Source organism: Gekko japonicus, unplaced genomic scaffold, assembly GCF_001447785.1.
Source record: "Gekko japonicus isolate JY-2015 unplaced genomic scaffold, Gekko_japonicus_V1.1 scaffold318, whole genome shotgun sequence".
Taxonomy (NCBI): Eukaryota; Metazoa; Chordata; class Lepidosauria; order Squamata; family Gekkonidae; genus Gekko; species Gekko japonicus.
The window spans coordinates 1,078,335-1,103,773 of NW_015167541.1; the positions used below are offsets into that span (position 1 = coordinate 1,078,335).

At 42.7% G+C, this 25,439-nt stretch overlaps 1 protein-coding gene across 1 annotated transcript in view; it reads left to right on the forward strand.

Annotated features, from left to right (window-relative positions):
• MRPS27 (mitochondrial ribosomal protein S27) overlaps window positions 1-25,439 on the forward strand; it is a 79,618-nt gene that overhangs the window by 50,009 nt on the left and 4,170 nt on the right. The window contains exons 5-10 of the mRNA XM_015413592.1: window positions 4,522-4,636; window positions 10,632-10,710; window positions 11,409-11,524; window positions 16,791-16,893; window positions 19,451-19,593; window positions 21,446-21,592. Of these exons, the coding sequence (XP_015269078.1) occupies window positions 4,522-4,636; window positions 10,632-10,710; window positions 11,409-11,524; window positions 16,791-16,893; window positions 19,451-19,593; window positions 21,446-21,592 (703 nt within the window). The remainder of the gene's footprint in view (window positions 1-4,521; window positions 4,637-10,631; window positions 10,711-11,408; window positions 11,525-16,790; window positions 16,894-19,450; window positions 19,594-21,445; window positions 21,593-25,439) is intronic.

Below are 25,439 nucleotides of genomic sequence, written 5' to 3' on the forward strand. Positions count from 1 at the left end.
AGAGCGGGACTCAGGCAATGCAGCCACCAATGGGTAGAGGCCCCTGGTGAGTGACACATCAGGGAGCGAAAGGCTATGGGGGCACGTGGAACATTTAGGCAAGAGGGACACGAAAACTCAAATATATATAAGGAGAGACTAGGAATAAGGTCCATTGTGGAAATAAATACAACAAGCTCTAAAGCCTTGGGCACTCAGTGTCAATTTGCTGTGGTGACCTCAGCAGGGTATAATGACACAGAGTCCACCATTTTCTCTGCGGAATTGATCTTTGCCACCTGAAGAGCAGTTGTAATTCTGAGTGATCTCCAGCTCTCACCTGGAGATTGGCAATGATCATCCCAAGGAGGAAATGGCTGGTTTGGAGGGTGGAGTCTATGGCATTGTACCTGTCAGTGGTCCCACCGTTCCACAAACCCCACCCTCTCTTGGCTCCACCCCTCAAATATCCAGGAATTTCCCAACCTGGAGTTGGCAACCTTCCCTCCTTCCCAGCTAACCATCAAGCTACCTTTATCTGCCCCTCTTACGTCAGTTTTCCATATCCTCCCCCCTCTCTGCAGCCTTTACCTAGGAAGAGTACAGTCTTTCTTCACAGTGGGGACCAAAGCAGCTCACATCATTCTCCTCTCCTACTTTTGATTTGCACAACAACCCTGTGAGGAAGATTGCTTCGAAACCTTCCTAACACATTATATTTTTTCAGTATACACTTATTCAGAGTTGAATACCTAAAAATTAGAAGTATGAATATGAAAAACTATTCCTTAATCCAGTGGAGAACAAGAACTGGCTGACTAATGTGTGAAACAGTCCATAAGCACTGGGGGGGGGGGGAATAAGGAGAGCCCTGCTATATCAGATCAATAGTCCATCTAGTCCAGCATCCTGTCTCACACAGTAGCCAAGCAGTTTCTCTGGATGGCCAACAACAGAGCATACAGGCCGAGGCCTTCCCCTGCTGTTGCCTTCTTGGCTCAGGGATTCAGAGGTTTAGTGCCTCTGAATGTGGAGGCTCTCCTCAGTCACCATGGCTAGTAGCCATTGATAGGCATCCTTCATGAATCTATCTAATCCTCTTTTAAAGCGGTTTATTCCTGTGGCCATCACTCTCTGTGTAAAGTAGTATTTCCTTTTGTCTGTCCTGAACCTACTGTCAATCAGCTGTACCCTCCAGATCTAGTATTTTGGAAGAAGGAGAAAAAGATATTCCCCCTTAGTCATCTCTTTCCCCCTCTTAGTCATCTGAAGAGTACCGGACTCTTCAGCCTTTCCGCATAGGTAAGGTGCTCCAGCCCCTAATCATCTTGGTTGCGCTCCTCTGCACTTTTTACAGCTCTGCAGTGTTGTTTTGGAGATAAGGTGATCAGAATTGTACACAGTATTCCAAATGTGGTTGCACCATAGATCTATACAGGGGCATTATCGGCCATTTTATTCTCAGTTCCTTTCCTAATAATCCCTAACATAGAGTTTGCCTTTTTCACCACTACAGCACACTGGGTTGATACTTTCATCGAGTTATCCACTATGACCCCAAGATTTTTTCCCCCTCTCAGACTCAGCAAGTTCAGACCCCGGTAGTTTATACTTGAAGTTGGGATTTTTTCTCCCAATGTCCATCACCTAACACTTACAAACACTGATCTTCATTTGCCACATTGTCACCCACTCACTCAGTTTGTGGAGATCCTCTTGGAGCTCTTCACAGTCAGCCTTGGTTTTCACCATCCTGAATACTTTGGTATCATTTTCAGACTTGACTACTACCAGCCAGTTTGGTGTAGTGGTTAAGTGCGCGGACTCTAATCTGGGAGAACCGGGTTTGATTCCCCACTCCTCCACTTGCACCTGCTGATGTGACCTTGGGTCAGTCACAAGCTCTGGCACAGCTGTCCTTGAAAAAGAGCAGTTTCTGTCAGAGCTCTCTCAGCTCCACCCACCTCACAGGGTGTCTGTTGTGGGGAGGGGAAGGGAAAGGAGTTTGTAAGCCGCTCTGAGACACCTTTGGGTAGTGAAGGGCGGGGTATAAATCCAATTTCCTCCTCCTCCTCCTACACTACTCTCCAGATCACTGATGAATAAATTAAACAGTACCAGCCCCAATACCAATCCTTGTGGGACCCCACAGCTTACTTCTCTCCATTGTGAGGTGTCCATTGATTCCTACTCTTTGCTTCCTGTCATTTGACCACTTTTTAATCCATAAGAGAACCCATCCTTTTATCCCATGTCTGCTACGTTTACTCTGGAGTCTTCGGTGAGGTACCTTGTCAAAAGCCTTTTGAAAGTCCAGGTATATAATGTGTATCGGGTCACTGTTGTCTACATGCTTATTCACTTTCTCCAAGAACTCCAAAATGTTGGTAAGGCAGGACTTCCCTTTGCAGAAGCCATGCTGATTTTCTCTCTATCGATTCTATCTTTGATTACAGTTTCTACTAATCTGCCTGGGATAGACGTTAGGTTGACTTGCCTGTAATTTTCTGGTTCCCCTTTAGATCCCTTTTAAAAATTGGTGTCACATTTGCTACTCTCCAGTCTTCTGGTACAGCAGCTGAATTTAGTAACAGATTACATATATGGGTTAGTAGATCAATGATCTCACATATGAGTTCCTTAAAGAACTCTCAGGTGTATGCCATCAGAACCTGGAGACTTAACGGTTTTTAATTTCCCCAGTAGGTCTAGAATTTCATATCTGGTCACCTCAATTAGGTTCAGTTCCTTGGACTCTCTTCCTGAAAATAGGTGCTGTGACATGGGTACATGCCCCACAGTGAATACAGAAGCAAAAAAGTTACTGAGCTTTTCTTCCATCTCCCCATCTTCCTTTAGCAATCTCTTGATTCCTTTGTCATCCAAAAGCCCCACTGCTTCTCTGGCTGGTTTCCTACTCCAGATATATTTTTTAACTGTTTGTTGTTTGTCTTGATGCTTTTAGCAACCCACTTCTCAAAATCTTTTTTTGCATGGCTAATTATTAACTTACATTTCTTTTGCCAGAGCCTATGGTCCCTCCTGTTCAATTCATTTGGGCAGACCTTTCACTTTTTAAAAAATGCTTCTTTTTATACCTTCCTTGACTTGCATTATTAACCACGCAGGCCTTCTTTTAGACTTGGCAGTGCCTTTCCTCACCTGTGGAATGCATTCTATTTGGGCTTCAATTAGTGTGGTTTTAAATAGCTTCCAAGCATCGTCTAGGGATTTGACTGTTTGTGTTTCCCCTTCAGCTTCCTTTTTACTATTCCTCTCGTTTTGTAAAGTTTCCTCTTTTGAAATCAAATGTTACCATTTTAGACTTTAGGAGTAACTTTCCATTGACCTGAATGCTGAACTTTATAGCATTGTGGTCACCAATTGGTGTAACAGCCTCTACATCTCTCACAAGGTCTTGAGACCCACTCAGAACCAAGTCCAAGATCACTACCTCTCCAATTGGCTCTGTGACCAACTGTTGCACTGCGCCGTCATTTGTGATATTTAGGAATCTCATTTCTACAGCATGACTCAAGCGCATGTTTACCCTGTCAATGTGAGGGAAGTTGAAGTATCCCAGTATAATAAGCATTTGCTTTAGTCACCTCCTTTATTTCCTTCTCCATCTCAAGCCTCAGGGGTTTGATCAGCTGGGTGACAGTACACCTCCACTTTTGTAACACTTAGGGCCCAGTATTTCCACCCATAGCTCTTTTGTTGGGGAGTCAATACCCCTGATGTTTTCTAAATAAAAATTAGGAAACTGATCCCACCAAAGTTAAGCATTTAAAGCTTCAGTAATATGCATACATACCTGGTAGTGAACACAGTGCGACTTATTTCTGAGTAAACATGCAAAAGATTGGTCTGTAAATCAAATGGACTTCAATGGAAGAATAAAGTGTGTAATTAACTCTCCTTCTGAAATCACTGGAACCTAAGCACACTTAACATTATGTGGATTTTGGTTTTGGTGTTATGCTAGACAAAAAAAATTGTGGCAGCTATAAGGCTGTTTTGTTTGCAAGTGCATTTACTGATATGAAAGCTGCAGATATAATGCTTTTTGAGGGCGTAGGAATTATTTTTATTTGATGTGTTATGGTTTAACAATGAATTATAAGCTGCCTAGAACCAGAAAGGGGGAGGTATGGTATAGATATTTAAATAAATGTACAAAAGACAAAGGTCTTAATCTTTTAAGAGTTTATAGTGATGTAACTACAATATGATACTGGGTGGATCCAGACAGCTTTTTTACTTGAACTCATCCAATCCCCCACCTTACTGCAGCCCCCATTCCACATGGGTTTTGTACTTGCAAGTCCTGTGGTTCTCTGTATAGCCTTTTGGAGTGGTCAGAGGGCCACCATTTGGGTGTCTCTTTCTTTTTTCACTTTCAGAAAAGCTGGTTGCATACTGCATACTGCAATGTTTTAGTCCAGTCTGCTTGTTCTTAATTAACTTGCATCTTTTGGAGGGACAATATGTCTCTGATCCTAAATTCTTTTTAAGTGTTGTTTTCCCATTCTCTTGTAGGTTTCGTCACAGTCCCAATTGCTTTTACTTGAGAGACTGGAGCATCCACTCCTGGATCAGGCAGTGCCTTAAATTTGGAGCACGGGACAAAGCCTTGTACACAATACAGAATAAGGTGATATTTTGATAAGACACTTCTCAGATGTTATTAGTATGAGGAATTTCAGACAGGCGATATATTCTGGAAGAGGAACGGTTCCCAAACGGTTTCTGGTCTGTCATTTCAGACAGAACCTGTTTGAGAACCGGTTCCCTTCCGGAATATATTTGCCATTTCATACACAAACGCTTCTGTCCCGTTTAGGAATCGGGACTGAAGCGTTTTACCTGTCAACCGCTTCCAAGTAGTCTTCAGTTCCCTCTCCCGGTTCCGATACGCTTTTCCCCCGCTGTTTTTCGCCCGCGCGGGTGATCTCTGGCTTTTTTTCAAACGTTCGCTTTATAGCGTTATAGTGCTATAACGGAATAGCATTATATCAATCCCATTGGAATGCATGGAGTGTTTTGTTATACTGCTATAGCGCCATAGCGCTCTAAAGCGAACGTTTTTTAAAAAAAACCGGAGATTGCCCGCACGGGCGAAAAATGGCGGGGGGAAAGCGGGAAAAAGCAGTGCAGTCTGAAATGGCAAACCGCTTCAGATCCGGCTCTTTACCGGAAGGGGAAAGCCCTGTGTGAAATGGCAGCCCTGTACCGGTTCACTTTAAAACGGATCATTACCAGCTTGAAACCGGGTGAAACTGGGTAATGTGAAACTCCTCTCTGTCTTTTAAAAATAACAGTGAGAATAACTGCATAAATAACGGCTCCTATGGCCATGCCTGGTTGGGAAATGGTACAGTGTACAAGGGGGAAGGCTTAATACCGCCCACCCCACCACCAAGAGTGCCCATGCTGCAATTAATAATTTTTAAAGAATTGCTGGCAGCTTCAGTCATGGAACTCCCAGCTTCTCATTTAGTTTGGTCCCTATACAACAGTTGCACATAATCTTTTCAACTCGAGTTAAGTGAACAAGAAGGGGGAGAATTAAAAAATCCTGAACATAATTGATTCATCAATGAAGTACTGTATTAACGTTGATAAATGATGTGTTCATAAAAATAATTAAATTCATTCAGAGGTTATCAAATGTGCTAAAGCCAGGAAGAGAGACAGGATAGATGACAAATACTTAAAATGACTAATTCATTCACAAAAACAATTATAAAGTAATATAAGGCTCTTGTGGGTAGGTAGCCCAGAGCACAATATCATCATCACAGCCAGAATTAAATTTGATTGGTGATAGGCTTGTTAATTTGGAAATATAAAAAGGCTGAGATAGGTAAGCATTAGACACCTCAGAAAAATTAATTATTAAATAATGCAGCTACAATATCCTAGAAAGTTGCATTGAACAACAATGTGTTCTCATGGATAATTCTTTCCGCAGTGCAGTTCTAGAATTCAGTGGGGTGCAGAAAGTTCACAGAAAACTCTTGTAGAAGATTAGTTATTTCCGAAATGCAGTTGTAAAGTGCAGAGGTAGCTCCTGTAGATAGGGTCTTAGGAAACTTACAAGAAGCAGTAAACATGTAGCTGATCACTCAGCAAATAAAAGTTCTTCAGCCAAGAGTCTCTGCTTAGCTCAGGTTTGAATCATTGGCTGTGATCAATATCAACAGCAGACAAAGAAAGGCTCATTCATGAGATGTTAAGTTAATCTTCACAACAGTTAGTATTTCTTTTGTTTCCAATAAAAAAAGAAAAATGCAGAAAACAAAAACACTTTGTATTTCTTATAGTAGTCGAAGAAGAGTTGGGGTTTTTTATACCCTGCTTTTCTCTACCATAAGGAGTCTCCAAGCAGCTTCCAATCTCTTCCCCTTTCCCTGCCCAGAGCAAGCACCTTGTGAGGTAGGTGGGGCTGAGAAAGTTCTGGGAGAACTGTGACTGACCAAAGGTCACCCAGTAGGCTTCATGTGGAGGAGTGGGGAATCAAACCCAGTTCTCCAGACTAGAGTCAGCTGCTCTTAACCACTATACCATGCTGGCTTTGTGTGTGACAGAAGACAGGGGAAGCCACAGGTCCATGTCCAAAACTGTGGCCCCCAGCCCATCCTTTTGTAGGGAAGGAGCAGATACTATCTCTGCAGCTGTGGTTTGCCTAGTCCCCTCTTCTCTTAATCTCAGGAAGGAAAGTTCACGGGCCACTTTGGTCACTCTCCAGCACACTCAGGATTGCTTTGGGGAGAGGGAAGAGGTTGGATCTTCATGACCCCTCTGTCCTTGCAACACTCTTGGAACCCAAACAGCAAATTTCTTTCTGTGGCTTCTCAGCTCACAATGGACTTGATTCAGCCAATCCTGAACATTAATCATCCCATTACTTTCAGCGAGGGAGCTAAACATATGCTTATGCTTTGGTCTCTCTCCAAGTGAAATAAGTGAAACCTGATGGAGTGAGCTCCCATCTCTAGTTCCAGCTCCTGCCAACCTAGCAGTTCGAAAGCAAGAAATTGCAAGTAGATAAATAGGTACCACTTCGGTGGGAAGGTAACAGCGTTCCGTGCACCTTGGTGTTTAGTCATGCCGGCCACATGACCATGGTAGCGTCTTCGGACAGCGCTGGCTCTTCGGCTTTGAAACGGAGATGAGCACCGCAACCCTAGAGTTGGATTCGACTGGCTTTTGAGCAAGGGAACCTTTACCTTTACCTTTAAAAGTGCATGACTCTGGCCAGGGCATGCCCAACAGTGTAATGCTAAGCCAAATTCTACCTTTCTAAGCTAATTTCTTCATTAAGAATATGATGCTGAGCAAGAAATGTGGGTACTTCATGTAAGGTGTTGGCTTCCTGACTTGGAACAGCTTTAAACAGGAATGGGCAACTGTTGCCTCCAGACCCCAGTTTCATATTCACAGAGAGATATGGGTTTTGCAACACATCTTGAGGTTTTCTTAGTCTGTGCTACATTAACTTAGATTTTGTTGTGGAAATGTATCATGGCTCATCCTTTAGAAATAGTGTGATGTTGGCACACACCCAGAGGGAAGTGAGTCATGTAGCTAAAATGCTCATATGCTTTAGGAAGTGATGCTAGGTGTTACCCTTCTTTCCACAATGTGCACAGCTTGGCAAAAATACTCTGACTGTCCGGTTCTACAGTCTGGCTCTCTCTCTCCAGTGCCCTGTACAGCATATTGCTTGCCTGCTGTGTTGAAGGCCTCAGCTGTGGAAAGGGGAAGGGGGTTTGAGATTCACTCCTTTCCACCAGCTGGCTTCTCCACTGCCTGGAGCCCAGATCAGTCTGTCTACTTGTAAAGGCCAGCCTAAAAAGGTGGGTCACCCACAGCTTCCTGGGTCTCACAGGAGGGTGGGCCATCTCCAAAAGCTGGAGGGCTGATTGCCCATCCTCATACTTCCCTCATATTTCCCTCCCTTGATCCATGTCTTTCTGCTGAGCCAGGTCTGTATTGCTGGCTCCTGGCCAAGTAGCTAGTGGGGTTCCCACCATGGCTGGAACAGTGTCATCCAATTCTGCCCTTCATTCATTCATTCATTCATTCATTCATTCATTCATTCATTCATTCATTCAAATTTATATTCTGCCCTCCCCGCGAACGGGCTCAGGGCAGATCACAACAACAGTTGGGCCATTCGGCCACACAACACAATAATAAAAAATCAGTTAAAACATTAAAACAAGCATTTAAAAACAAACTGGACTCCGGAATTTATTTAATCTGGGCCTCACACAGATGGTATCTTCACCAGGGGGAGGCAATCTTTTTCTTTTTCTGGACACCCACCAGCCCACCTCAATGGGAGTCAGGGGGGTATGCCCAGCACCCGACACTGACATTTTTAGGGTAAGCATGCAAAAAAACACATTGCTGAACAAGTTCACAGTATAATGAATAAACAATGAAGATACTGCTTTAATTGTTGTTTTGTTTCAACAGCTGAATAACATCAAGAGACCAAAGTCTCAGCACAAGCAGGACGAACTTTCCCAGGCTTGACTGTCCGTTTCGACTTTGCGTCTTTATCAAACGTCAGTTTGTAGTTGTTTGTCTTCAGTACATGGTTTTCAACAATATGTGCATAGTTTCAAAGGTGGCTACTTCAAGCTCTCACAATCAACAATTCCCTTCTGGGTAATGCACATATTTGATAAAGACGCAAAGTCGAAACGGACAGTCAAGCCTGGGAAAGTTCGTCCTGCTTGTGCTGAGACTTTGGTCTCTTGATGTTATTCAGCTGTTGAAACAAAACAACAATTAAAGCAGTATCTTCATTGTTTATTCATTATACTGTGAACTTGTTCAGCAATGTGTTTTTTGCATGTTTGATCTGAATTGCTGGGTCCTATTCACCCTTGTTATTTTTAGGGTAAGGCCACTGCTTATGGTAGAGCACTTGCTTTGCATGCAGATGGTCCCAGGCTCAGTCTGTGTAGTCCCCCATTAACAAATCTCGGCTAACAAGTAAGGAAGATCTTTCTTAAACCCTGGAGAAATGTTGTCAGACTGAGTAGACAATACTGAGCTAGGTGAACCAATGGTCAGATTTCTGCCAGTGGACAACCTTGGAGGATTCAGACCTTTAATAACTCTGATAATGGATCACTGCTCAGATACATTGAGGGTAGTTTTTGGAGCCCTGGCCAGAAGTGCCAAAGTTTGCAGCAATCCCAAGAAAACAATATGCAAGATCCAGGTTTGCTTACAAGGAGATTTTAATAAATCATCAAACTTACAGAAATAGCAAGCTAAGCTTCCTTCTGCTGGGCCTCGAATGCACACACATAGCAAAGCTAGCCAGAATCCAAGATGAAATACATAGCTAAAACTAAACATCTTATATCCTAATTGCTGGCTACAGGAAGTCAAGAATATTGTCATCAAAGCTATATCCCTAAATATTGAGAGGAATCAGGGGATATCTTGCACCTGGCGCCTAGTAGCTGAGAAAAACAAATCCGCTTTCTTAGATAAGAACTCGGGAGAGTGCTAATAAAAACATACAAAGAATATTCTCTTGGGAGCAGCCCGCCAGCCATCCTCACAGGCAACTTGAGGTCAGGCACTAAGCAGAAAACCAAAATGGAGTTACAGAGACTATACAAGTAGGGATATGGAAATTAATATTGAAAGAAGTCTACTACTGGCTAAAAGTTTATGTAGACTTCCTTGAGTTGATAAAGAGTTGTTGCCACACTACGAACATTAAAGTCAATTTATGTGATATGTCAGATGTGTGGAACTGATTAATGAATTCCCATTTGGTGTTAGTATGGGAACTGATATTGTTTATTGGAAATTGTTTTCAGTGTATTTTCATAGTGCTTTATTACAAGTGTTATCAAAATAGTTTGATAGTTGTATGAATGTTTTATGTGGTGATACATATGTGTTGATAGAGGATACAGGATCATTGTGCGTATTGGAAAATGTATCCCTGTTCAATCTCAATGGAAGATATTAGTAAAAATGGAAGAATATGTCAGATTCTCATGAACCTGGCTCTCCCCGCTCTTACTATAGCCGCTATTCCACACTAGCTCTGTCCTGCTTTCTGGAGGAGGACAAGGGGGAAATATGGTTGCATGGTTATGCAGATGCAAGCATACAGCTGGCAAGTTCTATCGGTGTGCACTAGCTTCTGACCAGGAATGAAGGGTAAAGGAGAATGATGCCTTGAAGTTCAGGACCAGGTGCAATGAGATCAACCAGCATAATTCTGTTGTTCTTTCAGTGGGAAATGAAGCACATGGCACTTCATGCTGTAAGTGCCAGTTTTTGAAACAACTGAAGGCGGCGTAGCAGCTAGGTGGTGGCAGATGGCTGGGAGGAAAGGCAAACTGGGATTTTGCTGCTGACTTCTTGCCTAACCACCATGAGCCAATTGCAGCTCACCAGAGGGGAGTACCGAATGGCTTGCTAGAAAAAATATTCTTTGTCATGCTTCCTTTTTCGATTGGTTACAGCCGAAGAAGAAAGGAAGACGTGGTGGCTTCAAACTTGCCCTTCTTTATTGCTTCTTGAGATCCTAATTTAAATTTATGAGAGGTTAGCGTTAATGGCATTTTCACATTTGTGTCATTTCTGTTCATTTTTTACAGGTGCAATATGGAATTTTCCCAGATAATTTTACCTTCAATATACTGTTAGATTCTTTTATAAAGGATGGGAATTATAAAGGTAAGAAACAAAACATCCATGGCCATGCAGAATATGATGCTGTCCATTTTCATCTCTAAGTACCTGGTGGACGTGGCCATCTTTGGTCCCCTTCCTATTTGCCTGCATGTTGTGATTTTAATGGCACATAATAGCAACCACTGTATTTCCCTAAATGTTCTAGAGCTACAAGCATCTAGAGCCAGCCAGTGTATCAGACAAATCAAAGGGGTTAGCCAAGATGCCTTTTTTGTATTGTTGCTGATTTGGGGTTGAAATATGGTTCTTTCCCTGCCAACTAAGGACTTGTTCACAACTGACTGTAAGATATTAGAGTGCCTGAAATTGGTTCAGAATTGGTTTTTGTGATGCAATCCATGGATCATCCTTTGATTTAGTGTGCAGAGTCCTCATGTGTAAAATGCTTTGGTTCTTATCTGTTACATGTCTGATGTGGTGCTGCAAAATGGGACTCTGGTAGAAATATATGCTGATTCAGCAGCATCCTTCCAAACACCTTTCTAAGATGTATCTTCTCTTTGAAATAGATACCCAAGTTCCTCTTCCGGCCCTGTATTTTCACACATTTAAACTCTGGTATAAATGATGAAGACATACTCATATTTTAAAAAAATAATATGAGAAGAAGCCGTGAGTCCAGAAGCTTGACAAATCTCCCACTGGCATACTATTTGATTTTAATGTTCTTCAATTTCCAGATGCTATGGCTGTGGTTACTGAGATAATGATACAAGAAAGTTTTGATGAAGTGTCTACACAACTTCTTGCACTTTTTGTCATGTATAACTATTTGGAAAACAAAGCAGAACTTACGGTAAGGTATTTGTGTAATAAAAACTAGTCTCAGGTGGTAAGACTGGGTAAGGTATAGTGTGCCTACCAGAAATGGATGCCATTCTTTCTTGGATTGCCTAAATTGAACAGAACACCTGTGGCCTGTTTTTCTGCTGAACATAATAATGCACATCAAGTCAGACACTTCCTTTTAATTAAAAAATGTGTATAGTAAATGCCGTTCAGGAGGTTAAGATGCTTAACCCAGTATTCCATTTTTCTTATTCTGCTTTAACCATACTTCTGTCCAAAAATGACAGAGTGAACCAAAAGGATAGATTCTTACCTCATTTATAGTGTGCAGGTTTATGTGACATAGGTCCTTTCCCCCCCGTCTGTCCAACATGGTTAAAATTTAGACTGGAAGTTCCTGAAGGCAGAGATATTTTTCTTGATTTTTGCGTATACTGTTTTGTCAAGTGTCATGTACATTGGTAGTGCTGTATAAATCACAATATCATATATCTAATAGTGACCTACAACTCATGCTGGATAGTGACACTTCCCTCACATAGGCACTGGGGGGGGGGCAACCTTTTCTTGCTTACAGACAGCCTGCTAACCTAAAACAACTTCTCATCCGCAATGATAAACTACTTAACAGTCACATGGACTCTTGTACCAAGGCCTGCAACAAACCAAGATGCCAACTTTGCTCTCATATAAATCCTAGCAACACGATCAGTGGGCCCAGCTACATCAGCCATACCATCTCAGGTTCATATTCCTGCTCATCCTCTAATGCAGAGGTGTCAAACATGCAGCCCAGGGGGGGCGGATCAGGCCCCCGGCGGGCTTCCATCAGACCCGCAGTGGAACTGGCCATCTCCTGCTTCCAGTTGTGCTGCTGCTGCTGCATCATAGCTTGCTTCACCAGACTCTCTTAATCACTCAGCCATTTCATGTTTTAACCTAGGTCCTAGACTCAGAACTCTGAGCATGAGATTTCTGTGGTGAATGTCAATAAATCAATAGCAGGTTTGCAGCTTACAGAGCTAATGTTTTAAGCATGTTCTTATTTTAAGTAAAAAAATCTTTGTGTTTGTGTCCTTTATAACGTTTATATCTCTGCTACCTGGCATTACGTTTTATGACACACATGGCACGGCCCAACAAGGTCTCATTTATGTCAGATCCAGCCCTCAAAACAAATGAGTTCGACACCCCTGCTCTAATGTGATTTATGCCGTCATATGTCAGCAATGTTATTCAACCCTCTACAGTGGACAAACAGGCCAGTCCATTCAACAAAGAATTATTAGACATAGGTCTGACATTAAAAAACACAACATTCAAAAACCAGTGGGGGAACATTTTAACCTTCCAAGACATTCAGTTGCTGAATGAGTAGCAGTTCTCATACAGTTCTCATACAAAGGAACTTCAAAGGGAGATTAGAAAGAGAGGCTGCTGAATTGCAACTGATAATGAAGCTCAAGACAATGCATCCACCTGGACTGAATTGAGACCTAAGTTTCCTGTCTTATTACCGGTGCTGATTTCTCCACACCTACTATCCTTCTGCATATTACACCTAATGCAATCATGCCTGCTGTTGTCATTCACCTGCTGTTGTCATTTGCCCGCTAATGTCATTCGGCATCTGAAATCACGTCACTTTCCAATATGTAGAAATATATAGGACAGATGGACTCACATTCTAGCTGTATCTGAAGAAGTGAGCAGTGACTCACAAAAGCTCATGGCCTGCCACAGATTTTGTTAGTCTTTAAGGTGCTGTTGTACTCTTGCTCTTTTCTACTGATAGTGAAGTATGGGCTGACTTGCAGATATTTAAATCTGCAGTTTGGGCCCATAGTGACAAGAAACAGATAGCTCTGCAAACTTGGGGAGTTCCAAGGCTTGCAGAAAAATCTTAAAATTTTTAAAAACAAACACATTGGGGGATTTAAATTCCCTCCACCTACAAAAAAAAGCATTCTCTGCACGTGTGCTGGGCTTGGCAGCAGCATGGGGGAGGGGGAAGCTGTGGCAGGCTTGGTAGCAGTGATGGGGGAGGGAAGCTAAGAGGAGGAGGGAATTTCCCGTGAGTGTTGCTGGTTCCCACTTGTTAGTATGTCAGTGCTGGTTAGTGATTTTGAGTACACAGCTAAGGAGTGATACATTGTTCAGTGTGGTTAATTCAGAACAAATGTCTGACTGGATAAATGGTACATGGGTTGTGTGCCTGCATGTATATGCCTGCCACTATCTAAGTTCACTTAATGCATCTGATAAACTAGGCTGTAACGACAAATGTACATGCCAAAATAAACCCCTTAGAGTATTCCAGTTTTTACTCATTAGAACTCAGTAACTGGATCTGTACTAACAGAAAACTAGTGGGCCGACCTTTTTCTTCCTTTGCAGGTTGTGCATTTGACCTGGCTTATACCTGGCCAGGCTTATACCTTTACCAGGGCAACCATAGCTAAATCTTTGGAGGGGAACCGTCACATTTGATTTCTGTTCTCACACCTTCCCCTGATCTATCAAGCGGCCTATCAAAAGTATATACATATACTTCCAGGCTGTTCCTGGATCCTGTGAGTTATATGTATTTAATCCTTTTGTTATGGTGATTTGAGATTGACCGTCATGCACAGACGTGACCTTATAATAACATCAGACCGCTGGCCCTTATAGTTTAGGACTGTCTACTCTGACTAGCAGTGGCTGTTCAGGGTCTCAGATGTGGGAAGATCTTTTGCTGTACCCACTACAAGAGACATTTAAGTGGAGAGATCAGGAACTGAGCCTGGGACCTTCTGCATGCAAATTATGTGCTCTGCCACTGAGCTGTGTAGTCTCCATATATTTACTTCTCACAAGTGAAATAGTGAGACTGCAGTTGACAGCTGCGGTTGAAGAAATTGCTATGAGGGTTAGTGCTGACAGAAAAGGGCATAGACAGCTTAATAGAAATACAGTGCAGTGTAAACGTGAGAGAGTCTTACTTACCGTATTTATTTATTATTCATCATAACAATGTATACCTCACCTTTTTCACGTATAGTTCAAGGTGATGATCCATATAAAATCAAGATAAAGCACTTCCCCCCCAAAAAAACCACCAAATCCAGCCAGTACAAACACATGCCCCGTATGTCGTACTGTAGTAGCAACCAGTAGACTCAACAAAAAGCCCTCCCCCAAGTATTGTCTCACAAGCCGTTCTGTGGCAGGAGCAACAAGGGGAAAGGCCTGATTTCTGGTGTAGGCCAGTCGAGCAGAAGGGACAGTGAAAAGATGCTTGTGTTTATAACAGGAAAGGCAGTCCTTAGTGCCAGTCCATAACAAATTGCATCTGTGTGGTTGGAGATCTTTAGGGAAAGCAAATTTAATACAAAAGCTTATGACACAGTTTGACTTCTTGACAATTTCGTAGTGTACTTGGCTAACCGCTGTGAGCTGGGAAGTTCCCTGTTTCAAATCTGCCCTCTAGGAAGCATTAGGTAAGCTATTGCTCAACCTCCTCCCCACCCCCCCACCCCCGTTTTCAATACAGCAGGGTAGTAGAGTACTTTGGAAATAAGCTACATCAGTGCCAAGTCTTCTTATGATCCAGAAATTGCTGGCAGTTCAGAAAAGTAAATCGATTGAATAACACAGGAAAACTTACTTTCTTCCAACATGAAATATTTAATATTTAGGATTATATGCAGAAGATTCTCATTATCTGAAAGGCCTGTGGTCTGGACTTCACATTCTGAGTTGTTCTTTGTACTTCTTTTCATTTTTTCGTTTATTCAGTGGCCGATATGATTATATTTCTTCATGTGTAATGTAGGCCAGCACAATATCAGTCTACTTTGGGGTTTTACTATACTTTTTCATTTAGATCAAATCAACTAGCATTGCTTGTGGGCTAAAATCTCATGAGATGACTGTATTCCTGTTCTTCATAATATACCCCATGTCTCCCTTTGGAGACTAAGAAAAATGCAGTACTGTGGATGGATAGGGCAGACAGTAAAACCCCCATTATCAGAATTGTCATTATCCAGATTTCCTGTTTGTCTTTCATATGTCAGCGTAATCCCATATGAACATTACTCTTGTTTTTTATCTGAACTTCAGATAGCATTTTGAATAGGTTTCCTAGCCAGCCATTGACTCAGTTTTGTACTTTCCCACTTTTATTTAGTGTCTGTCTAAACAGAGCAGCAATTTGCCCCTCTCCTGAGCCATTTGCAACTGCCCTAGGAGGGTTTTAGGTCTGTGGAACTTTTAGTTTGCATATATTCTCTAGTGAGCCTCTGATTTTTCTCTTTCTCACCTAGGGTTGCCATATTCAAGGAAATTGAATCTGGTTGCATGGTTTGCATGTTGAGCACAATGAAAATTATGCAATTCAGGCACATGCATTAGTATATTATCAATTTCTTCGCGCCCCTTCCTGTTAGATACCACAAAAGGCTGGGCCTAACTAGACAATGCATTGTTCCCAGATCTGCCTTGGGTTCTAAGTTACAACTGATTCCCAAATATTCCGGGACTTGATTTGGACTGGGAACCAGGGGTGTGCTTTTGGATCTACCTGAGCCAAAAATATACCCTTATCAGTATTTTTCGGGTATATTTCGGCTTCCCAAATGTATCTGGGTTTTCTTGGGAAAACAGGGAAAAAATCCTGAGAAAATCCTGGATATATTTGCGAATTACCCGTTGATCCGAAAACAGCATCCCGCCTCTCCGCTGTTTGTCAGGCTTCTACTGCAGTCCCTTCAAAGTTATAACTCAGTCCAGAGGGCAAGTTTTGCATTCAAAAGGTCCCAGGTTCTATCCCTGACATCTCCAGTTAAATGGGCCAGATTGGAAGTGATGTGAAAGACCTCTACCTAAAACTCTGGAGAGATTCTGACAGGCCGCCTAAGAGCAAACCGTACTGAGTTAGGGGGAGAAGCAGTCTGACTTGTTCTAGAGCAGCTTTATATGTTGGGTTCTTTAACACATGGTGGAAGCATCGTGTGTTTATAGTCTATTGTTGTTTGAAGGTTTGTGTTGATCAAAAATGTCTTAATACCAAAACAAGTGTATTAAAAAAAACAGCTCACATATAGTTGCAGGATTGTTGTGATCCGTATATCTGAGTAGACTTTGCAGCACAACCAAACAAGGAAAGTGGACGTGCTTGCGTCTGGGAAAGGGAGGGCAGGGAGTGGTGACAAAAGGACTGTCCACAACCAGAAACATCATGTTCCATTTTAACATTAATTCATTGAAGTAATGCTTAATATTTTTAGTGGGAAGAAGAGAGAGATCTCGGAGCATCCCTGTTGTTAACAGGCCTGAAGCAGAGCAACACAGTGGGCTTCAGCTCTCAGTTGTATGGTTATGCACTTCTCGGTAAGTTCTAAGCATTTCACTACAAGCTCTCTTCCTTACAGCTTCATAGATTAGGTTTAGGTAGGTGAATTGGCTAAATTAAGTGGTTAAGACAGCTTTCTGCATCCTACAAAACTAGAATTAACATCAAGGTATTGATGTACAATCCATATAAAACGATTCACATCCACTATTATACTTACAGCTGGTATTGAGAGCTGTGTGTCACGAATGGGAGAGGTGGACCTGTGCATAACATTCCCACAACCAACTGCTGAGGTCCAAAACTGCTTGAAATAGACCTGTGCATGATGCTGAGAATGCCATGAATGGAAACATTTTCCTCCCTATAGAAATTGCACAAGGGGGACCCCGATTATTATTGGGGTGTGTGTGTGTTGTGCCTCCCCCCTGTGCTGTTTTCCCAATCTGAAATAGCTCTGGGGAACATAAAGCTGTCCTCCTCTAATGCTACAGTCCCAGTCAGAACTTGGACCTTCATGCAAGATGGAGAAAACATTCTGGGAACTCGTGGAACTCCTAATATCATGTGTAGTTGAGACTTTGATGTGCCATGTCTGAAGCCCTCCGTTTCAATACACTTTTGGAGTATTTTAAAGAATAACTTTGCCTAATTCTGGATTACCTACTAATTCTGTGCTAGCTTTGTCCTACCCCATTATTAGCTGTTAACTGACTCCCCACTTTCAGCTGTAGGACAACTGAGGCATAAAGGATTTGACCTCTCTCTGTGTCTCACAGTTTGTTAGGGAAAACTCACAGAGGTAGTAAAGCACACAAGGTGACAGAACAAGGATGCTGATTCTGATTCTATGTGACTGTAAGACAACACTGCAAGACAACAGTGTAAGACAACAGTGAGAGTAAATTTGAAAGCTATAAACTAATTGGCATCCCATTCCCCTTAGAACTGTGCACTTCACTTGGTGTACTGATGTATGCATACCTCCCCCTTCTTCTGTGGTCAGCATTTTGTATTTATAGGTAGCCTAAATGATTTGGGAAGGCATTGTACTTAGCAAATTGGTTTACTGCCGTGTGGGAGTGACCCTCCTGACATTGGCATACCAAAGATCAAAAGCTATTTTCTGCTATGTCACACATTCTGCAGTCTTGCCAACTCTAATGGAGTAGACCTCTGCAAGAGTGAAAGACGTCTGTGGGCACAGATTGGCTCGGAGCAATTTAGCAGTTTATATTTAGCCACAACCCAACAAGGTTTGTTTGTACACACGTGACTGTGGCTCCCTGTAGCCTCCCTGCTTGGGGAAGAGAGACATTAGGTGTGTCACAGTAGGATGCACTATTGTGATTAATGTAGACAGCTAAAGGTGATACAAACTCCAGTAAGGTAAAGAAGACTACATCAGAATTCTTTAGTAACAAATGTCTGATTTTGCCAGGATGACAAGAGTTAAGGACTGGGTCCTGCTAATAAAGAGTTCGTAATCAACCAAGTGGTTAGGGTTAGAATGTCAAGTATACTTAATAGGCTATAATTTTCCTGGGTGAAAATCATTTCCCATGTAGAAAGCTACATGGCCGCTTCAGGGTTCATGCTCATAGTAATGTGGAGAAGCTACAGTGGACAGCAGCAAAAGTTAAAAAAAAAGATCCCTGCCTGATGAATCTACAGGGAAGGTCTACCTCCATGAGTAAGGGAGGTGTTTGAATTCATTAATTGGCCAATAATACAACACTGAGTATTCAAAGAGAGCCAGTGTGATGCAGTGGGGTTAACAGTGTTGAACTGGGATCTGATAGACCCAGGTCTGAATCCCCACTCGTGCCATGGAAGCTGGCCAGGCGACCTTGGGCCAGCCACTTCACAGGGTTGTTGTGGGGATAACATGGAGGTGAGGAGAATGATTATAAGCTGCTCTGGGTACCCGTTGGGGAGAAATAAAATCTGCCTTTCAAACCAATTAAAAAGGTTAATTTTTTTTGCTAATTTCCAAGTACCCCCTGCATACAGAATTGCTGACATCTTCCAGCCCTTGATCATGAGTTGGTTCCACCCAAGTCTGTGTGATTCTGCAAGAGCAACATTTCTGTGTTGTAGCTATTCTGAAGAGGAATATCTGCTCCCTATCTGTTTCCCCACCCTCCAGACTCAGCCTAAGCCAGATAATGGAAAGTGTAAGCTTCTGATAACAGGCAAGAAGCCAATCCCTGGAAACGTTAGTCTGTTCCAGGTGTGACATACATCTGGACCAAAACGCTAGAGCAATGTCGCATTGGAAAAGTAGGAACTTCACCTGAGGCAATAGGTGCTTTTAAGGCACTACACCTTTGCAGAAAATGGGGTTTTAGATTCATTTGAAAAAGGGCTGAATTTGGTAAGTGCAGACTAGCGCAGCCTGGTAATTGAAGCTCGTCACTGAGTTCCATGTCTGATAACTGGCAGGATCCTAATTTGACAGGAAGGATGTTTTGACAGTCATTCTCCACAAGCAGTTACAGGTGGCAAGCCATAAAAATTTCAGAGGATGGGAAAGTTGCTTTCAAGATGAAATTATTTTCTGATTTTAAATAACAATTCTGTATTTAACAACAGGAAAAGTGGAGCTGCACAAGGGACTACGAGCTGTATACCACCAAATGCCACTCATGTGGACCCCAGGTTATCTGAACAGAGCCTTGCAAGTGATGGAGAATGTGGCATTACTTCCTGAGAATGTAAAGCTCTGTAAAGAAGCTGTAAGTGGATAAAGCAGTGGAGTGGAGAATTATTTGGCAAAGCAGAACCTCAGGGATTCTTGGGACTGGGATAGATTGATCATCTGAGCAGGCCAACAGCAGGTGGCAGAAGAATTCAGCACTGGCCTCCTCCATATTGCAGCTCTTGGCCATCTGATTATACTGAACAAGCTGCTGGCAATTTGCTGGTGTCAGTATTATTTTTCTTTCTAACTTCATGATAGTGTTTTCTGACATAGGATACTGCCAAAGCCTGTTGCCTTCAGACCCTTCCTAAAACTCTGTGTGTGTTGGACAGGATAGCAGCAGTACTCCAAACAGTAAACAGAAGCTTTGTGGTGCTCTAAAGCAGGGGTGTCAAACATGTGGTCCAGGGGTCGGATCAGGCCCCCAGAGGGCTTCTATCAGGTCCACAGTGGAACTGGCTGTCTTCTGCTTCTTCTTCCAGTTCTGCTGCTGCTGCTTCATCGTAGGTTTGCAGCTTACAGATACACACCTGAACAGCACACTCATGATTGCAACAGCACAGACATTTCGATGCAATAATTCAGAGCAAGAGGTGTCAGTTATCAGACACTGTTAAATAAACAAAATATTGCAAGAGTGCTAAAGTTTTAAGCATGTTTTTATTTTAAGTAAAAAAAACCCCACCTTTGTGTTTGTATCCTTTATAAAGTTTATATCTCCGCTACCTGGCATTACATTTTATGACACACATGGCCCGGCCCAACAAGGTCCCATTTATGTCAGATCCGGCCCTCACAACAAATGAGTTCAACACCCCTGCTCTAAAGACTAACAATTTCAGTTTTAATCCATGAATGTTTATACTAGAATAAAAGTCTGTTAGTGCACTGCAGCAAAAACAGACAGGAGTTACGGTGCTAGACTAACTCAGCTGTTCCTCTGGTACAGTTTGACAGCTGTGGATTCCCAGTGGTTTCTTTGCTCTTGGCATTTGAGTTGCGCAGAAGAATAAGTTCTTCCCCTTGGAGGAGTGGAACCTTCCATCATACTCCAGTACTTAGCCCCACTGAGTGCAGAAGGAAGTGCAAGTCACCTTTGAGCAGTGTCCCAGTGCAGAGTTAGCCTGCACATTGTCAGCTGTCTGTTGTCAACAGGAGAGAGCAGATGGAGGATTATATTGAAAGTCAAATAAGCCAGACAACCTCTTGATACAGTTTAGCAAAGCAGAAATTCAGTTTCCACATATCGCTTCAACATACCATGATGTCTTTGTGGAAGAGTTGAGCAACTTTCAGCAAGAGCCTTGCAACCCATCTAAATAACAAAATCAATAGCCATTTCAGGAAAGACTCTGCTTCATCAAATTGCTTCTCCCACAAAGTTCAACCAACATGCAAGCCCTTAAAAAAACAACCCTTCACTCTTAAATTCCCTTTTATCTCAGAGCATTAGTCAAATAATCCACTGTCAATAATTACATCGCTTGTATACTGGTGCTTTAAAAATCCTTTTATGAACGCATTCTATGGTCGACCAATCTCAAAGACAAAGAGCAGTTTCTCTGAAAAGTGGGGGTAAATATTGAACAGTCTTAATAGGACTTTTGAAATGTTGAGCTTTGAAAAACAATGAGTTGTGGATATTTGCTGGCTTGGCAGTGTTTTTGACCCTTTTGCTACAATGCATTCAAATCTTTATGAGTCAGGTTCATGTCTAGACTTTATATCTACATGTAAGTCTAGAAATGATCCTGCTTTTTACCATGGACCCATGGACTTCAGAAAGATGCCCACCAGAGCATCCAATCAGTCACTCTTATGGTTTAGGGTGTTGGGGGTTTTTTTTGCAAGCCACTTACTTGTACATTCACATTTCGGTTCCCTAGGCTGATGCTCTGGCAGCCATTTTGCAGCCTGTTCCCCTGACAGAGACATCTCAAGAAGAAGCAACGGCATCAGAAGAAACACTAAAGCAAGCTCAGTTTGAAGAAACAGAAAAGCTTCAACTTCCTGAGTACCTTGAGCAGTTCAAGGTAGGCTGTTTCCTTTTTCCCAGGCATTGGTTGATTGTAGTCAGCTTCCATTGTCCCCAGTAAAAATTACGCACACCTCTTCTGCTCCAAGATACTGATGCTCCCCCAGTAATGTTACCTGGCCTTTTAAACATTGTCATTGAATTATGTTTTTAAACACATCAAACAGGAAATTGTGTTTTGAAAAACATGCTCAAGGCCACTTGTCTGTTGCCTGGCTGCTGGGATGTTGTTTTTGCATTTCAAACATCAGCCTTGATAAGTCAAGTGCCTTGCTAAGTGAAGTGGTGTGTCATTCCGGATCAGTTACTTGCCCTTGTGCCATTTCTCCATTGTTAATGTGTATTCCGTTACTGTCGGTTGTCAGGAGGAAATTACTATAACAGCTGTAACATAGCTTAGATTCGTTTGGTTGAACACAGATTACCATTTACCAAGTGATAACCTATCATGGTGATTAGGTAACCTTAGATAGACCCAAGCATTTTAACAGTGACAGTTTGGTAGTCTTGAGGTCTCTGATACATCTTCAGTGAGCGGATATATATCTTTGAAAGAAAGGTGCTCATATTTTAGCACCCTACTTTTGTCAGAATTCTCTTCAGCTCAGGAAAAGCAAAAGTACTGGTCACAGATCTGTCCCATTTATGGCAGTAGTTTCCTCCAATGTAAGGAACCTTCTGCTGATGTAAGATTAGTGAATGCAGTGGAGTCAAGCTAGTGAGCCGTAGCTGTCCAATCCCCTTTTCAAGTCATCTGTACTTGTAGCCACCACTACATCCACCTTTATTTCTGCAAAGGGCTTTCTTAGCAGTGAATCTGATGAGTATCTTGCTGGGAAGGAATTGTTCCTTAACACCAGCCAGTGGCTAAGTTTCCATTGTATTTTTGTCGTCCACAGTATCAACTTTTGTGGTTGTATGGTATGAACTGTCAAGCATGTAACATTTCTCAAAGTAGCATCTCTAAGGGTTGAATCACATGACAGGAGGTCCTTGCGGGCACCTCAAAGACTTTGTATCAGGAACGTGCCAGTTATATGGGGACCATATTCCAGTTGTGGCACATGTGGAGAAGGGGCTTCAGGCTCTTGCCATCCAAAGACTCTGGGGAGCGGCCATCTGCTCTGCTGGGAAACTTACATGTATCTATCATTACACATACCCTGGAGCAAACAGGAGCTCCCCAGAGTCATTTCAGTTTTTGATAACACAAGGTCCTTCTGGCAGAGGACATTGTTTCACGTGAGTCAGCCAAACTCTCTGCTTACAAAAACTTAAGGAATGGCAGTTTGAATGGTAGAATTTGAAAAGTGACTCATTTACTTGGGCAAGCCTTTACAGTGCACATGCCCAGCAATGTGATTAACTTCCTTTTACTGTAAGGTCACATCTTTGAAAAGGATAAATTCCCACTGAACAAAACAGGGTATTTTCCCAACTGTGAATGATATGGATTGAATAAATGTGCAGTCCATTTTCCCGCCTAGGGATTGTGCGTACGTTTTGATGTTCAGAGAGTGAAAAGTTCAAGAGAAGTGCAGGTGGAGATGAAAAAGGACTGATGGAAACTAGAACTGCAGAAGATATATGGTGTTGTGTTGTGTTTGGGGGGGATGGGAAATGTTCCTTCAACAAATCCTTAGTTTTTCAGCCACAGAATGTGTAGGGTTCAGTTTTCTCACTGATCCTCAGATGGGCAGCTGTGTCATGGCATCATGAAACCCCTAATCATTTCCCCGCTTCTCTGATACCAGTGCACCAAATTCTGTTGGGACTGCAACTAGGGATGGTGCTTGTCTCAGGATTTGACTGCTTCCAGCTCAGAATGCTTGGCTCTATTAGGAAGTGAGCTACATATATCATCCCCCAGGTCAGGATGTAAAGCCAGGCTGCTATTGCACCATCTGCATTCGTTAAACTCAACATCTACTCTGTAGCTGCATGTTCAGCAGCTGTTCTCTTTTAATTCCACACTCTCAGTGACACCAGCAGCAGCCCTTCTCACTTCCGTAGCTGCCTTTTCCCTTCTCAGTTAAAATTGTCTGGGGGTAGCAGTGATGGGAGCATAAAATGGAGGAGAGGAGAATGATGCTTTGTGTCTCTATTGGGGAGAAAGGTGAGATATAAATGAAGTAAATCCTTTCCTTTCTTTCAAGCTCCTTTGATCCAATGATCTTGAGCAGTGAACAAGGGGCATTTATTTCTTCAAGGAAAATATGGTGAGAGATATTTGGCCACAGGCAGCATAGTCCTTAAGTCTCTATCTCAAGTTAGTGTATTGGTTAAGAGTTGTTGTTGTTGTTGTTGTTCAGTCGCACAGTCGAGTCCGACTCTTCGCGACCCCATGGACCAGCTCCCGCCAGGCCCTCCTGTCTTCTGCCGTCCTCTGAAGTTTTCTCAACTTCATGTTTGTTGCATCTATGACACTGTCTAACCATCTCATCCTTTGCCATCCCCGTCTTTGACCTTCAATCTTTCCCAGCATCAGGGTCTTCTCCAGTGAATGCTCCCTTCTCATTTGGTGGCCAAAGTATTTGAGCTTCAGTTTCATTATCTGGCCTTCCAGGGAACAGTCAGGGTTGATTTCTTTTAGGATTGACTGATTTGATCTTCTTGCAGTCCAAGGGACTCATTGGTTAAGAGTGGCGGACTCTAATCTGGAGAACCGGGTTTGATTTCTCACTCCTCCGCATGCAGCTAGCTGGGTGACCTTGGGTAGATCACAGTTCTCTCAGAGCTCTCTCAGGCCCACATATCTCACAGGGTGTCTATTGTGGGGAGTGGAACGAAAGGAGATTGAAAGCCACTCTGAGTGAAGGGCAGGGTATAAATCCAACTCTTCTTCTTCCTCTGTCTACCAACAAATAGGGGATTATCTTTTGTTACAGTAGAAGGACATTTAGTTAAAATAGGGGCGATCCATAAATTGCGGTAATAGTTATACTGAGGGCATTCCAATATCATGTGGAATAGGGAGTCAGCCTTTTTCAGATCACAAAGCCTAACTGAATAAGGCAGATTACAATATATCCCGTATAAGGCTGCAGGAGGGGCAGCGTTCAAATGTCCGAGCGTAAATGCTCTACAGTAACAAGGAACCATTAAGTATCTCTCCTTATATATAATTGAATAGTGGGTGCCAAAGTTCTAAAATGCACTCCTTTAGTGTATGGACGCTTGAACTGTCAGTCAGAAGACGCTGGCTGGGTTGACTGGCTGCTTTGTGCAGTCCCGCCCAGTGTTTCAAGGTCTTTTGCATATGGAAGCTGATTGGACTTCACTGCATTCCACACCTCAAACTCAACCCCCTCCCCACAAGGCAGTTGGAATGTCAGTTGCATATGGAACCTTCAAGGTCTTTTGCATATGGAAGCTGATTGGACTTCACTCCATTCCACACCTCATACTCCCCCCCCACACACAAGGCAGTTGGAATGTCTGGTGGTGTGTAGGTCCCAGGATCATGTTTTAAAAGCTGCCTGGGGAGATGGGGACCTCAGACAGGTTACAGTGCCATAGACTCCACCCTCCAACCCAGCTATTTGCTCCTGGGGAACTATTGTTGCCAATCTTGGCCCAGCACCCATCAAACCATTCTCTTCAACCCCCTGCTGTGCAGCACACTTTCCCCTAGGGTTGCCAAACTCCAGGTGGGACCTGGAGATCTCCCACTGCTACAATTGATTTCCAGATGACAGAGATCAGTTTCCCCTGGAGAAAATGGCTGCTTTGGAAGGTAGACCCTATGACATTATACCTGCTGAGTCCTTCCGCCCCCCCACCCCGCCCAATGCTGCCCACTACAGAATCCACCCCCCAAAACTCCAGGTATTTCCCTCCTTAGA